Here is a 16,325-nt window from a genome sequence, read left to right as displayed (position 1 = left end):
GCTTTTCCACTAATAAAAAACTTAACAAATCGAGCAAAACAGAAACAAGTTTGAAAAAAAAAATTAAATTGAAACTATGCGGCGCCGTTGTTAACAAATAACAAAAAAAAACTAAGAATACAAAACATAAATGTTGATTAATAAAAAAAAAAAAAACAAATATTTGATCTAAGAAAACGTTTTGCGCTCTGCATTTAACTTTAACATGTTGCGTGCCTGGGTGTATGTGTATGTACGTGTGTGAGTGTGTATATATTATATATATATAAGTGTGTGTGTGTGTGTGTGTGTGTGTGTGTTTACATAATATTATTGACTAAATTGTAGATCAACGAATGTCTATTTACTCTCAATGTGTTAATGCCGCACAATTCTCTCAATTTAGAGCTACAGTTAGAGCGTGGCACAGGCACGTATATATCATCATTATCAACATCATCATCATCATCATTATCAACATCATCATCATCATCGCCATCATCATCATCATCATCATTATCAAAGGAAGTAAAACAATAACAATTACTAGATATATATCTATGTATAAATATATAAATACAGCGCTTGACAACGAACTAGAAACCAACATTTATGCGCAATTCTTCATATTTTTCAGCACTTTTTTTTTTAAATATATGTGTATAGATATATGTATATATACAGTATATGTTCCACATCTTATAATATCATATATTATTTGATTGATATATGGGTTCTATCTTATTATATTTTGATTTATTTCGTTACACCACGAGCGATAGTTTTTTTTTGTTATATTTTTCTTTTTATAGTTTCACATTGCTTACTTTGCTGTCGGGTGTGAACGACACCGCAATACCCTGTTAAAACTGTTAAAAAAAATATCTACTTGATGGCAGTGTCTCTCAAACTGTGACTTGCAATTGATCCAGGCGTGACTGATACATACTTTTTTCTTCTCTCTCTCGAGAGAGAAGTCTAGTTAACAAATTGGTTTATTCTAGCTTTTAATCTATAGATTTAATGCACTTGGCTTGCCCCTAGGGGGCGTGGCTAACAATTTTAAAACCTTTTTCCTTTTGGGTTTCTTTCTATTTAGTAAAGTTGCAATTAAATCAACTGAATTGCTCGCTTGAAAATGAAAAGCTTAGAAAAGCAGAAAGTGCATTTTCGGTTTGTGAAAGGGGAACGCGTTATCTGCTTCTTCTTCTTTATGGTTTCTGTTAACAATTTGTTGCTTTGATAAGCTTTGCTTTCTGTTTTCTTGTTTTGGCTATAGTCATAAACTTGGTTTCCAACTAGGGCCGATTTTTTTAAAGCTTATATATGCGACAATTTAAAATTGGTCTAAATTTTGTTTGCTGCGCGTTGAATCACATAACATTTGGTTTCTAATTAGTTGTCAATGTCTGTAAATACATATGCGGATAAGTACAGTCGCAACAAAAAGTGATCTGCTGCGCGCTGCTTGAACAACTAACAAGATGTTGCTGCTGCTGCAACTGTTGCTGATGTTGTTGCTGCTGCTAGTTGGACTTGGTCAGCTCGGTGCGATTGGCGGCCACTTCGGCGAGGATGAGTAGATCTGAGGTAGTGGTCACATCGTAGCCGGCCTGCTCGTAGGCGGACAGCGTCGACGAAGACGACGACGACAGCGGCGGCGATGCGGCAACAGTTGTTGTTGTTGCACTTGTTGCACTTGTTGCTGCAGCTGCAATCGCTGCGACCTCTGCGACCCCGGCTGTACCCGCGGCTGGCTGTGCGCGCGTCTCATTGAAGTAGTAACAGCCATTTATGGTCAGGGGCAATATGGAGGCCACCTCCTGCTCGATGGCGCTGACATCGCGACGCGTGATGCTCTCCTTGCGCGCCTTGCGCTTCTGGCTGCCCACGGCAACAGTTGCTGCTGTCGCTGTTGCTGCTGCTGTTGCTGCTGCTGTTGCTGCGCCTGTTGTGTTGCTTGGGGCGCTGCTGCTGTTGGAGTTGGAGTTCCTTTGCTTTTTGCTGCTGCTGAATTTCTTCTTCTTTTTGGTGCTGCGCTTGCGCTGCAAATACGCATCCAGACTGAGCGCCGGCAGCTCCTTGATCTTCTCCTCCAAATCGAATTCGTTTGAATCGCAATTGCTGCGCAAATTGTTAAGACGCGCCGTCGCACGCACTGCTGTCGCCTCCGGCTGCAGCAGCTGGCCATCGGCTGCTGTGGCTGCGGCGCCGGCTGCGGCTGCGGCGGCGGCGCCTGTTGGCGAAATGGGCGGCGTGTTGCTGTTGGCATCGGTGTTGCCGCTGCCGCTGCCGCCGCTATTCAAGCGGCATTTGCTCTTCTTGGCAATGGCGGCCAATTGGCCTGAATTGAACAGTTCCTGATAGATTTTGCCCTTGCAGCTGCGCGAGGACTTCAGCTTCTTGCTGGGCGTGCCGCGCTCCTCCTCCTCGCTCGAATTGCTGGCGCTGTCCAGGATGCGCTTGTTAATATTATTATTGTTGTTGTTGCTGTTGTTGCTGCTGGGCATGTGCGTGCTCAGGAATTGTGTTGTCTCGCTGAGCACCTGCTGCAACGCATAATCCTTGTCCTGCACATTGCCCGCATTGGCGCTGAGCAACGCGCTCAGCTCGCCCATCTGCGTCTCGTCCGCAAACTTAAAATAGTTGCTGCGCAGCATATGCGCCACATCAGTGGGCGCCCAGTGGAGCTGCTGCTGCTGCTGCTGGTGCTGCTCCTCATTGGGATGTCCGGCGGCCGCGTTGCTGGGACGCGTGGCGAGCGTGCGCAGCGGCGGTGCGGGCAGTTTGTACCATTTGAAATTGGGATTGGCATTGAAAAAGGCATCCTTGTTCTGCAAAAGAAACAACATTGAATTAAATATGAAAGTACAACTCAGTTTGACAGATATGTGTGAAGAATTAATGGGTTTGCTTTTGCGGATTGAGAAACAGTAAATTGTTCCCTGCAAAAACGAATTATTCGACTGATAGTCGAGTCCGATGTCAACAGGAACCTTGGTCATATTTAAGAATCATGGTATATGCAACTAGAAACCGATAAAGTTTTCTCTTGTAATTGTTATCATAGGATCAATGTGAAGTTATGGTCAAGATATCTGGAGAACGACACCAAATCTTTCTAATTCTTGTCTATTTATATGACCCAGGTAGAGTTTCTTGGCGAAAGCCTTAAATCAGAGAGATTTCTAGCATACAAAGAGCCAGACGGATCTACAATATATATATACCTTATCGAATCAGAGCTGTCTCCTTCTATGCATTTACGCATTTCATGACAAAATTAAAAAAAGCATCTTTTACCGGATAACAAACAACATTGCAGCAGATCAGAACGAGAAGGCGCGAACGGGCAAGAGAGATAGCAAGGAAGTGCAGGCGAGAGGGAGATAAAGAAACAAGTCGTGTGGTTGTCCATTTTGTGTGTGCCGGATTGTTCGCCAATAAATGCCGGGAAGTTGACCAATTTATGCTGGAGGATAAGCGCCGTAATGCAGGCCAATAAGGCCGAAAAGTTGACCAACAAATGCCGGAATGCCGAATTGTTGGCCAATATAATCCAGATGTTACATTATATTTGCCGGGAAGTTGAACAATATTTGCTGGAATATTTCCACTTAATGGCCAATAAAATCCGGCATTTCTTTACTATTCAAATATAAATTAGTCTAAACTAAATATATACCACAAGAAATATTTTTAAAACAATATATATTACAATATATATAAGCAATACAATGAAAACCAACAAAAGTTATCGAAATTTTTCAAAAGCCTTCCAAGCCACACAAATCAGCTTTTTCTACTTTATATTTCCCTAAAAGTAACTTAATGCTAGTCAAAAATCGCATAGATTAGATAATGTGCGGCTAACGACTATTGGCGAACAATTTAAATTCAAATTTAAATGTTGAACATGTTGCCAGATTGCTTAATTAAACCATGTGGCAGCACCAATGAATGGTTGTTAAGTTTGGCAGCTAAAGTTTAGCTGAGGCTAAATTGTGATATTAAATTGGTAAACAGAATAAAAAATTAAATAAAAAGTAGAGTTATCGTTAAACCAAAAGAAATATTTAACACGAAGGTTATATAAAGAACAACCGTTGTGCTCATTATTGCTGTTAGTATTTTCTATTCACAATTTACATTTGTTAGTCAAACATGTTGCCAGATCGTTTACTGAAGCTGTGTGGCAACATCAAACAGTTTTGAGCGCTCGCTAATTAGCGAAAGTGCAACTAAAATGTAGGCAATTATGAATTGCAATCTTAAATAGATGTGAAATAGTGTATTATTGAAAATGTATTTAATGTTTACCTGTTGCGCCAGATCGGTGAAGCACTGCTTCTCCTGCTCATCCAGTGCGGCCCACCAGTCGCCGAGTATTTTTGTGATGGCTCTGTTGCATTTATAGTTGAAAGATTTTTGGTTATATTTAGGGAGTTTTTTGTTGTTGTTGCCACAGAGTTGCCAGACTTACCGATTCTCCAGCGATTTGTAGCGCTCTTTGACAATGGCGCGATGCCTTTTACAGAATATGAGAAATGCGTTCATGGGACGTCGTGCGTGATGCTCCGGTCGCATATGCTCCTGATCGACCTTTGACATCAGCTGCTCCTGCTGCAGTTGCAGTTGTAGTTGTGGTGCTGCTGCTGCCGCTGCTACAATTGTTGCCGTTGGTGTCACAGTGACCACATCCACCTCGAGATGCTCCTCGGAATCATCGTCATTTATGTTGATAGGCACATTTAGATGGGTTTTCTTTGTTGGTGCCAACACAGAAGCTTCCTGCTCCTGCTCCTGTTCCTCTTCCTCATCATCATCATCCTCGTCGTCGTCGTCGTCCTCTTCATCTTCCTCGCCCAGTTCGCTGCTGCTGCTGTGCTGATGATGTTGTTGTTGTTGTTGTTGTTGCTGATGACGATGTTGATGCTGCAGTTTGGCATAATTGTGTACATCTTCGATTTGGCGAAAGGCATTTTCTTGGTCCTCAGTCCTTTGTTGCTGTTGTTGTTGTTGTTGTTGTTGTGGCATTGTCCATGCTTCAATAAAGGCACTTTTGGCTATCCCTGTTGTTGTTGTTGTTGCTGTTGCTGTTGCTAATTGCAACTGTTGCTGCTGCTGCTGGTTGTTGCTGCTGCTGCTGCTGGACTGAATGCTGACTTGTCTAAACTGCGGCTCTTTGGTGCTTGCTGAGGTATTTACTTTGCCAGGCGACATCCATTTCAGTGCGGCCTTTTGCTTCGGCTGTTGCTGCTGCTGCTGCTGTTGTTGCTGTTGCGGAAAAGTCATTAGGAAATGCTTTGCGTCAACTTCGCTTTGTGTTATTTGAAATATTTTTGGAGTGGTTGTTGTAGTTGATTCTGCTGTTGTTGCTGGGGCGGCATTGTTGATTAAATTTTGGCTTTTGTGCTCTTTCGATGTTGCTGGCACAATTTTAATGCCACTGCTGTTATTATTGTTCTTGTTGTTGCTGCTGTTGTTGTTGTAGTTAAAATGCAGTGTAATTGCAGCAGTCGCCGCAGCACCTGGGCCCGCACCTGCCACACTAAAACTGTTGATCATTTTTGGTTAAAATGCGCGCCGCGTCGCGTCCTGCTGAATTGCATGGATTTTCTGTTTTATTATTGCCGTTGGGCCTGCGAAGTAAAAACCAAATATAAGCAACAAATTGAAATAGGAATTTCACAAATGTATATCACAGTGTGTGTGTGTGTGTGTGCTTGTGTGTGCATGTGTAAGCGATACTGTATACGTATGCGCGTATGACAGTGCTACCATTGTAGCTTAAAATTGTTAACCATCTGGCAGCACTGCGCGAGTTGCTGAGTTGTTTACAAAATAAAACAGCGAGAGTGGGTGGAAAAGGTATGGTAAAGAGAGCGAGAGAGGTAGCATAAGAGCGAGCACAGATGATATTCGCAAGCGTTCGCTTTGTGTGCGCCAACCACTAACAACAACATGTATCAGCTGTGTGACGTGAATATGCACTAATGTGTATATGTGTGTGTGTGTGTGTTTGCCATTGGCACTGACGCGCCCGTTAGTCGCAAAACAAAAATAAAACAAGAAAAACAACACACACACAAGTTCAATTTTTATTAACAATTATTAGAAATTGTTTGAACGAGCAGAAGAAATTACGACGAGAATTTATTGACCACTCGATATTGATATATGTAAGTTTAACTAACTCTCACTCTCTCTTGCATTGCAAACTTTAAATATAAAATACATACAAACGTGCATGTGCACATACATCTGTATGCGCTTATGAACAAAGCAGCAAAAGTATGTATGTATGTACTACATATGTATGTATGTTACTGGCACACGGACAAACAATTGAAACGTCAGCGTATACATAAGATGTATGTATGTATGCATGTTTTGCATAAATAAAAACACTCATTTCGATTTGTATGTATCTACATACAGATACGAACGCACAATGAAAAACACAACAACGGGGGAAAACAGCAATAAGTCAACTACGCAGCGCGAAAACCAAAGTTTCCAATTGCATGGAATATTTTTCAACACTGACAATAATGTTAAACACTGGCTGCCAGCTAGCCAATTATTGCAAATAACTGTTAAGTCGAATTTGTAGCTGGCGGTTGGCTGGTTAACACATGTTAATTAATTATTAACATTATTTGCATTTTTTGTTGGTCGCTCACTTTTGCTAATTCTACTACTGCACAATTTGCTGACTATTTTTTAAATTTTTTTTGTGACTGCCCGTTACCGTCGGATTTCATATAACAACATAAGCAAAAAAAAAACTACTGTGAACATTGCTACGTGTACAGCTGTGTGACTGTGTATGTGTGTGTGAGAGAGCGAGAGTGCGAATGCGCGCAGTTTCTGTATGTGTGTGCGGGAGATGCCGATGCCGTTGATTTGCCGTTTTGTTTTCGTTGCGATTACTTTGAACTTGATTGTGCCTGTGTGCGGGAGATGTACTGCGCTTAAAGCGCCGTTGTGTGAACGGCAAGTATTTGTAAATTTTAACTTGGGATCCATCTCCAACAGTGTTGCCACTTGACGCATTTGTACCTTCAAAAATGCAGCCACAGTGCACAGCTGTCAGCTGTTACACCGTTGCTTTGTTATTGTTGTTGTTGTTTCGCACCAGCCGTACACGGTCAAGGCCAAAGTGTTGTCGGAGCAACCATTGATGAGAGGTGGTTGCCAGACACGAGGATTGGGGGTGTTTTGTGGCGCCGCGCCGTAACCTTCAAACAAGTTCTCGTTCTAAATTCGCTTCTAGGTTATGTTTCGTGTGGCTTAATGATAAAGGGGGCGTAAGACAGGGGTTGTGTGTTGCATTTGAGTGCAACAATTTTTTTTTTTTTGAAATATTCATGCAATAATATGTACATATGTATGTATTTCTGTGATATTTCGCAGTGTAGTTCATTTAAAAACAAAGATACCGATATGGATATATGTACGTATAAACGTACATACATATAAGTTGCCTATTTACAATATATATACGTACGTAAGTGCACATAAATATGGATGTATGTATATGCAGGCAATGTAGACGCGCGCACACAAACACACACAAAGACGACAAGCACAAAACAGCTGATGACGTTTGTTATTTTGTTCGCAGTGATTATTTTGCAAATAAAACGGCAAAGCAAAACGAAAAACAAAATGTCGTTGTATTTGATTTTGGCGTTTTGTTAAATGAAAACTTCAATACCGAATTGGCGCATTAATTAAGCACAATATAAAATATTTATTTATTAAACAATTTACTTTGAATTTCACCAACAATTAATCGGTGAATCGAAATCGCAATCGAACTCGTACTGCTCTTGTTTAATTAATTTTCAATGTTGATGATGTCAAATGAGAATGAAAACTGACTGTTTTTGTGTTGTGCGGACAGAGGCAACGGCGGCGACGGCGACGGCGACAGAGAAACGGTCGTCGTCGTCGTCGTCGTTGCCTGTGTTTCGTTCAATTGAGCGCAGCAGCAGCAAAAACAACGAAAATGTATTTATTTTTTCTGTTTTTGTTATTGCTTTAGCCAGTGTGCTTGTGTGTTTGTGTGCCTCATCCAATCGCACAAGCAAATAGGCCCGTTGGCTCGCTCACTGTTGAGAGCGAGTATTCTGTATTTGTTCTTGTTGCCAGTGTTGTTGGCGACTCTCTTGCACTTGCGTGTGGGGCTCAGGCTCAGCTGTTTGACTGCCTGTTACTGTTGTTTTTGTTGTAGTTGATGATGGAAAATCGTGTGCAACTGATTTTCATATGCAAATTGGGGGAAACAGGAAGAATTTGTGTTTTCCATGAAAACTAAATGCTGTGATTGGTGGTTTCTTTCAGCTACAATAAGTATTGCAACAAGTATACTTTTCTCTTCGCGGTATGCATATATGTTTGTGTGTGCATGTGTGTGTGTGTGTGCATTGCTGTTTTTTTCCTTTGACTCTTGCCCCTTTTGACATTTTGGCAACTTGGAAGCTTCTGCTATTGCATAATCAATTTTAACAGTTTGTTTGCATTTGCATTTGCCCAGCGTTGCCTACACCAAAGCAGAGCAGAGCAGCAGCAACCGCAACAATGTTATTGTTTTTCAAGGTCACACACACATGCAAGCGCCACAATGTCCCCTACACCCACCGGCCATCATCAGTTGAGTTCAATTGTTGTGTCTTACCGTTCGTTCGCTCTCTTTTGCGCGCGTTGCTCGATTGTTGCGCTCTCGCAAACAAAACTTGCCGGGAGCAAGACACACAACCGTCCAAACTTGCTATCACACATACTCTATTGATGTGTGTGATTTGTGTGTGTGCGTGTATGGGTTTTTGTTTGTGGGGCTCACAGTCTACGGGAGGATACTGTTATGCATTGAATGTGTGCGTATGCGTGTTAGTTTTCAGGGTCAGGGAAATTCGATTTTTTTTTGTCGTCGTTGAAAAGGCCTTAATTTAAGACAATGACAAAGCAATCATTTTTTAAGTGAGAAAATGCGACACGTAAATAACGTTAATGTTATTGAACTGTACTGCGTACAGTCTGTTAATATTGTTTTCGCACAGTTACATATTAAACAAAAAAAAAACTACAAATAATATTCGAAAGTCAATAATAAATGTGATCCCGAGGAACCAAAAATACAGAATAGGCACAATTTTTTAAAAGATAAATGGGCAGATATTTTTATAAGAAATCATTATAAAATTGTCATCAATCATAAAAATAAGTTTAAAGCATGAAGATCGGCTGTGTTGGGAAATTTATGGCAATTGAATGTTTGGGAAGGAAATTTATAAGGGACTTGAGGACATTAAAAGGCCAAGTTTAACAAATCATCTCATTTTTAAGATGGCGTCTAATACTAATGTTAATGTATTAATCAAATGAGAAAATACATTTGGATTATAATAATATATATTTTTCATTTAAATCACTATTTATTATGTCATAAGATATTTAGAAGAAAGATAAAAAGTATTATAGATGGTTATTTGTAACCAAAAACTGTTAAGAAAAATGGGTGCAAAGTCAAAAATGCTAACTGTGCCAATACTTGAGAGTGTGTCTGTATTTGCATGTGTATGTTTGTAAATACGCAGCTGATTCGGGCACTTCCGTGCATTATAAAACCGATATACACACACACCCACACACACACGCTCGCATAAATGTGTATGCAAATAATTGAATATGTATCTGCGCGCACGCACACATCCATGTTTGTGTTTTTCTCTTCTTTTTGGTTTTATTTGTATTTCAAGACAACAAAAAAAAAACGAAATGATAAGGGGGCATTCTTGTGGTGGACAGTGTTATCGACAAAGACGCACGAGAGCAGGGGGGAATTATTTGTTGTGCTTGCGATAAGCGGGGTGTATAAAAAATAAATGATAATGATATCGATAACAATGAGCAGCAGCAGCAGCAGCGGCAGCGGCAGCAGCAGCAGCATCCCATCTCACTCACCCAAACTGCAGTTGACATGCGTGGCGGGCGTCCGGTGGATTTGCGTTTAGCGCTTGAGCACATCGATAAAAGTCTCGTGCGGCACTCGAATGTTGGCAAACATGCGCATCTTCTTTTTGCCCTCCGACTGCTGTTTGAGCAGCTTCATGCGACGCGTCACATCGCCGCCATACTATCGATAGATAGAGAATTGTTATCGATTTTTGTGGCAGTTTTGTGCGGAGTGGCAACTCACCAGCTTGGCCGTTACATCCTTGCGATAGGCCTTGATGGTTTCGCGCGCAAGCACTTTGCTGCCCACGCACGCCTGTATGGCAATCTGCACCATCTGCTTGGGTATGAGATCCTTGAGCTTGTGCACCATTTGGCGGGCAACACCGGTTGCCTTGCTGGCGTGCACAATGCGGCACAGCTCCTCGATGGGCCGCCCATTGAGATGTATGTCCAGGCGGACCAGATGCGTCAGATGATAGCCATGATCCTCATAGCTGAAGCTGGCATAGCCGGAGCTAAGCGATTTGAGTCGATCATGGAAATCCAGTATAATCTCGCTCAACGGCAGCACGTACTTCATCAGGATGCGCGACTCATCGATGTTCACCGAGCTCTGCTGCAGACCGCGTCGCTCCACGCACAGCCCAATTATCTGGCCCACATATTCGGTGGGCGTTATGATGGTGCCCAGGACCAGCGGCTCATAGTACTCTTCAATGTTGGACGGCTCTGGCAGCAAAGCCGCATTCGATATGTCCAGCGTGTTTCTGCCGTGCTGTTTGATGAGCTTGGGATTGCGCAGCACAATCCGATATGTGACCGAGGGTGCCGTTATGATCGGCTCAGCGCCATGCTCCTGCTCCAGACGCTGGCAGAACACCTCCATATGCAGCAGGCCCAGAAAGCCAAGACGCCAGCCCTGACCCAGCGCCGGACTGGAGTCCACATTGACCGTCACCGCCGAATCGTTGAGCACCATTTTGTCAATGGCGCTGCGCAGGGCCACATGCTTCGACTGATCGACCGGAAAGATGCCAGCAAAGACGAGCGGCTGCTGTGGCCGATAAGTGCCGGCAGCCGTCGCCGTCTGATGCTTCAGATGAATCGTGTCGCCAATGATGGACTCTTTGCTGTTGCGCATATTGCAGGCAATGAGGCCCACCTGGCCGGCCAGCAGGCTGTTCACAGCGCACTCGGCCGGACGCAGCACCGACAGACTCTTCACGGGATACACCTTCTTGGTGGCCAGCGACTGTATATCCTGGCCCACTGCCAGCTGGCCGTTGAGCACATAAATGAGATTGAGTGCGCCGCGATATTTGTCGAACCAGCTGTCAAAGATTAGCGCACGAAATGCGCTCTCGCGCTGCACATTTGGTGGCGGTATTGTCTCAATCACACGCTCTAGCACTTGGTCAACACCGGTGCCCAGTTTGGCCGAGACGCGCAGCACGGTGGACGGTTCAATGCCGAACAGCAGCTGCATATCCTTGGTCACCTGGTCGGGCTTGGCGTGTTTGATGTCAATCTTATTGAGCACCGGCACAACGGCCAATTGCCGCTGCTTGGCCAGATGATAATTGGCAACGGTTTGCGCTTGAACACCATGGCAGGCATCCACCAGCAGGATGACACCATCGCAGGCGGCCAGCGAGCGGGAGACCTGCAACGAAGCGGCATTAATCCCAGATAGAAACCGGACGAATTCACGAACCAACCTCGTTGGAGAAATCGACGTGGCCAGGCGTATCAATTAAATTCAGCAGATACAGCTCCTGCTTATATTTGTAGAATATGGAAGCGGTTTGTGCCTTCACTGTGATGCCGCGTTCCCGCTCCACCTGCAGACTGTCGAGCACCTGGTGCTGGCCGGCATTGCGTGATATTGCGCCTGTCAGCTCGAGCACACGATCCGCCAGCGTGCTCTTGCCGTGATCCACATGCGCAATGATGCTAAAGTTTCGAATACGCTTCACGGGCATTTCGGCGAATTGCTGGAGCAGCGCATCCTGCGACAAGTTGGGCGACGCATCCGCCACCGTATCCGATTTGTCTTCCAAACGGGCCAAGGTCGTGCAGAGTGTGCGATAGGCGGCTAGACGCTTCCATGTGCTGTGGCCAGTTGTTTGCGTTAAGTTCCAGCGTATTGTTTTGTACATTTTGCTATGACTTTTAACACATTTTTCGTTTTATTTTTATTTAAAAACAAGCCGGCACATTTTGTAAATGTTACCGCACAACATGTGAGCTGAGTGCGTAGGGATGCCAGCTGGTTTTAAAAAAATGCAGTAACAGCGCAGCAGTTGCAATGGCAATTCATTCACAATATAGTATTTTCTTTTGGTATTCTGTGCAGGTGGCAACGCTGTTAACCGTTTGACCATATTAAGTTTAAATTAAATATTAATTAGCTAAAGCTATTAAAGGCTTGCGATGAAATAGAAAATCGAAACAAATCTAGTTAACTTTAAAGTGTTGTGCTAAATATAGTGTAATTAAGTTTGTCAAAATCATAAAATGCAAAACGGATAAATCTTTGAGCAGGCCCAACACGTGATTTCCCCCAAAATGTGTACACGGAAATGTTTAAGAAATTGTATAAAAAAGCATATATATATATATATATATATATATATATATTTATAGAGGAATATGTAAAGAATTAAATTGTTCATATACAGGACAATAAGGATTCTTTTAACATTAAGTGCGAATATTTTTAGCTTATTTAGAGCGTTGACATTAAGCAATTGCATACTGAGGAGCTTACATGTAAGTGACAATGTAATTTATAATAAAAAAATGAGTTCAAGCACTTAAAGTATTTTCGAATAGCGTTTTTTTTAAAGGTACACAATAAAATACAAAAATGTACATACGATAGATATAAGTATATATATATATATATAGAAAAATAGCTGCAATAGCTTAACGCTCAACTCAATTACTTAGCTTTAGTTATTGATAAACATTTACGCACTTTCTAAATAATAATTACAAAGGCTTATTATAGCACGAGATGGAGGCGATCGACAGATCGCTGTTCAAAGTTTTCTTTAACTTTTTTCTTTCTTTCTTTTTTTTTTTTTTGAGACTAATAAACAGATAAAATGGTTTAACATCGGCAGAATTGGTTTGTTTTTGTTTTTTAGCTTAACTTAAATCCGGTACAAGTACAAATACAATAAAAAAAAAGTTACACATAATTCAATTGTTAATATCGAAGACGTCATGTCTAAATACATAATAGGAATACAGTTCGTTATTCATGTTCATTTCTTTCTTAGGAGTGATATGAAGTTAGTGTGTGTGTGTGTGAGTGTGTGTGTTTGTATGTGTGTGTTGAGATTTGATTTTCGATCTTTGACTTGCAATTATAGGTATAGTATAAAAATCACTAGCTAAATATATATGCACACATATATAGTTACACACATGTACATATATGTATATATATACGAGTGTGTGTTTGTGTTTAGAATGCAAAAATAAACAGATAATTTAGCGCCCATCGTGGATAATCGAAGCGCCAGGCAACTTAAAAACTGTGTACAAAATATATATATATATATATATATGTCTATATATAAATATGTATGTATATATCTATATATATATATATGTAAATTGCACAAACGTGCGCTAACTCCCGCCAAACTCCCACCCATTCCCGTAGATTTGTTCACTTTTGTGCCTGCATGCGCGCCTGCATCTGGGCGAGCATCTCCTGCATGCGTCGCAGCTCCGCCTCCTTCTCCTGCAGTATGCGATCCTTTTCGGTGAGCACACTATTGACGCCCGCCTGTGAGGTTCCATTATTGTCACCACGATCCGACTTGATGCCATTCTCCTTGCCCTTAATGCCCTTGGCCAGGCGATCGGAACGGTAGTTCTCGTAGTGCACCTCCTGTGTTACCTCCTGTAGATCCTGCATGTGTGTGATCAGCATGGTCCGCAGCTTGATAAAATCACAATGATCGGGATTTTCGACCTCGACAACGCCCCAGGGATAGAGGCGGCCGCGCACCTTCTTGCCCTTAACCTCGAGCAGTGTATTGGCGCCGCAGACGGCAAAAGGCACAGCTTCCTTCAGTTGCTTCACTTGCTCCTTGTAGTCTTCGTCCTCATCTGAATCACAGTCGGGCAGTGGATAGATTTTAATGCCATGGCTCTCAATCTCCTGCATAATGCGGCATTTCAATCGCAATATCTCCTTTTTCGTTAGACAATCCGCCTTGGCTATAACAGGCACAATGTTCACCTTCGAGTGCAGCTTCTTCATGAACTCCACGTCCAAGGGTTTAAGTCTGCAAATTTTGAATATACATATTTAATATTGGCCATATTGCTTGATTAGCTGCTTGATTTACCCATGTCCGAATGGCGATATAAAGTAGAAGCAGCAATGTATGCGATTGTCCACAATATTGCGACGATTCAGTCCGCTCTCGTCCTGGAGAAAGCGCTCGTATTGCTCATCAATGTACTCCAGTATGGCGCTAAAGCTATTTGAATTATCGATGGCATCACCGAAACCGGGCGTATCCACAACAGTTAGGCGCAGCTTAACGCCACGCTCCTCAATCTCCACGGTGGATGCCTCCAGTTTGACCGTTTGCTTTTGTTTCTCTGCGCGAAAGTATTTAAATTAGTCGAAGTTTGATATCGAGCTAATTATGCGCTCACCTATGGCATCGGGTATAATGCGTTCCGGATACAAATCGGTCAAGAATAAACTGTTCACCAGCGTCGATTTGCCCAGTCCCGATTCGCCCACAACCATCAGCGTGAACTCAAAGCCCTTCTTTACGGACTTGCGATGCACTTGATTGGGCAGATTGGCAAAGCCCACATAGCCGGGTGTCTCAATGCTGGAAAACTGCACCGCAGACACAATTGATTAATATCAATTTAAATATTTATTAAAGTGTGTTGCATGATCGAGGGGGAGACAGGGGGGGGGGGGTGGAGGGTGCAAAACAGAAACCAATCTGGTTGAGTCATCAGCGGCTTATCTATTGCTGCATTTTTTCTCCCTTGCATTCTCAAGCCAGGCATGACTAGAGCTGAGCGCGTGTCGTGACACGACGAGTTCGCTCATGAGAATTTTGATATTGAAATTAAACATTAAGTAATTAACATATAAAAATATACATTTTAAATATAAGAATCCAGAATCCATGCCATATTCAAATTAAAAAGATTTTAAGTGAAAATAAGGACGCCACGGGCATAAAAAAGCCGCGTGCATTCTGCGCAAGTGTTGTTCGTGCTCGTGTCTTGCTAGAAAAATTCGACACGCGCCCATCTCTATGCATGAGTACAGCTCGTGTCTGCGGGGGGTGGCCGACATCGAAGCCTGGCTCAAAGAAAGTAGCGGCGTTATTTTGGAATGCCAGACACGCGCGAGTTTCTCTTGCATATCTAAGCCGTGCACACACACACACACACACAAACACAAACAAACATGTGCGGATAAGTACATGCACACATTTATTATTTTCATATATCATGTATCTCTATAAGTACACACATACAGCACTTAAAGCCATTGACATTCCCAACAGTGTGTACATATGCATGCACATAGTATGTAGGTCACAGGCCGCAACAAAGGAAGATATACTAAATATGACGCCGACGCCTTTTTTATTTGCCGGCTTTAGTGATTCATGCACTTTTGGCTGAACTAATTTTGAATATCAAGCGACGATTAATTAACTTGCACGCACACAAATATGTAGGTGCATATTTGTGCTTGTCTGTGGTGGTGTGCATGTGCAGCAGTAGCGCATTGCAAGCTGCACACATGAGGAATTTGCATGATAAGCCGCAAACACATATACAAAACAAGAACGCCATCGTCGTCGCGAGCGGGGATTGATACGCTTGATAAAACCGCGCCCTGTATGTCAAAACTGAGCTAACGCGAATAACGATACGACACACACACAAGTACACTCAATTATATGTATTGAATTTATTAAATAAATATACATTACTTACGCCCTTTGTATCAGCCATATTAAAAAAACAAAAATTAAATGACGAACAAAATATGTTGCTCATGAACTGAAATGAACTAGAACCAACACACACTAAATAGCAAGCAGTGTGACCAGCATGTACATTTCTTGAATTTGCCAAAAATGTATCGAAAAGCAACCGAAAATACCTAGAGCGAAGAAACAATTGCACAATTGATTAAAAACAACATTTAGAGATTTAGCTGTTGGATTGAGATTAATAAGATCATATTAAGTTAAAAAAAGTAAAAAAAAAAAATTATTGGCGACGACATAATTACTTTGCAGCTTGTGACCGTTAATGCGAATTAACAGATTCCCATTTTAAAGTTGAACGCAGTGGCAACCTTGGGC

At 42.2% G+C, this 16,325-nt stretch overlaps 2 protein-coding genes across 4 annotated transcripts; both read right to left on the bottom strand.

Annotated features, from left to right (window-relative positions):
• Positions 1-321: 321 nt before the first annotated feature.
• On the bottom strand, positions 322-12,206 carry LOC135428721 (translation factor waclaw, mitochondrial-like). 3 transcript variants are annotated; one of them, XM_064682814.1, is made up of 4 exons: positions 9,952-10,093; positions 4,463-5,621; positions 4,300-4,381; positions 322-2,813 (listed from the first exon to the last, which is right to left on the bottom strand). In XM_064682814.1, exons 2-4 carry the CDS (start codon positions 5,545-5,547, stop codon positions 1,506-1,508), a joined length of 2,475 nt encoding a protein of 824 aa, XP_064538884.1. In that variant the 5' UTR covers positions 5,548-5,621; positions 9,952-10,093; the 3' UTR covers positions 322-1,505. The 3 variants fall into 3 exon arrangements, with proteins under 3 accessions (XP_064538884.1, XP_064538885.1, XP_064538886.1); XM_064682815.1 differs by lacking the exon at positions 9,952-10,093 and adding an exon at positions 7,759-7,884; XM_064682816.1 differs by lacking the exons at positions 322-2,813; positions 4,300-4,381 and adding exons at positions 10,187-11,608; positions 11,664-12,206 and having other exon boundaries at positions 5,456-5,621; positions 9,952-10,123.
• A 1,381-nt stretch (positions 12,207-13,587) lies between these two features.
• On the bottom strand, positions 13,588-16,099 carry Sep1 (Septin 1). The gene is made up of 4 exons (XM_064682824.1): positions 15,952-16,099; positions 14,632-14,824; positions 14,316-14,574; positions 13,588-14,252 (listed from the first exon to the last, which is right to left on the bottom strand). Exons 1-4 carry the CDS (start codon positions 16,012-16,014, stop codon positions 13,628-13,630), a joined length of 1,140 nt encoding a protein of 379 aa, XP_064538894.1. The 5' UTR covers positions 16,015-16,099; the 3' UTR covers positions 13,588-13,627.
• Positions 16,100-16,325: the final 226 nt, after the last annotated feature.

Source organism: Drosophila montana, unplaced genomic scaffold, assembly GCF_035044405.1.
Source record: "Drosophila montana isolate Dmon_TW-CO22-7 unplaced genomic scaffold, ASM3504440v1 contig_2496_1, whole genome shotgun sequence".
NCBI lineage: Eukaryota > Metazoa > Arthropoda > Insecta > Diptera > Drosophilidae > Drosophila > Drosophila montana.
This window is presented reverse-complemented; position numbering and strand designations above follow the sequence as displayed.

Excerpts from the sequence above, each read along its gene's own strand:
- LOC135428721 (XM_064682814.1), bottom strand. The coding sequence starts at position 5,547 with ATGATCAACAGTTTTAGTGTGGCAGGTGCGGGCCCAGGTGCTGCGGCG. Across the intron at positions 4,382-4,462 it reads TACAAATCGCTGGAGAATCG|AGCCATCACAAAAATACTCG; the intron begins GTAAGTCTGGCA and ends TAAATGCAACAG. Across the intron at positions 2,814-4,299 it reads TCACCGATCTGGCGCAACAG|AACAAGGATGCCTTTTTCAA; the intron begins GTAAACATTAAA and ends TTTCTTTTGCAG.
- Sep1 (XM_064682824.1), bottom strand. The coding sequence starts at position 16,014 with ATGAGCAACATATTTTGTTCGTCATTTAATTTTTGTTTTTTTAATATG. Across the intron at positions 14,825-15,951 it reads ATATGGCTGATACAAAGGGC|TTTTCCAGCATTGAGACACC; the intron begins GTAAGTAATGTA and ends TCTGCGGTGCAG. Across the intron at positions 14,253-14,315 it reads ATATCGCCATTCGGACATGG|ACTTAAACCCTTGGACGTGG; the intron begins GTAAATCAAGCA and ends CAAAATTTGCAG.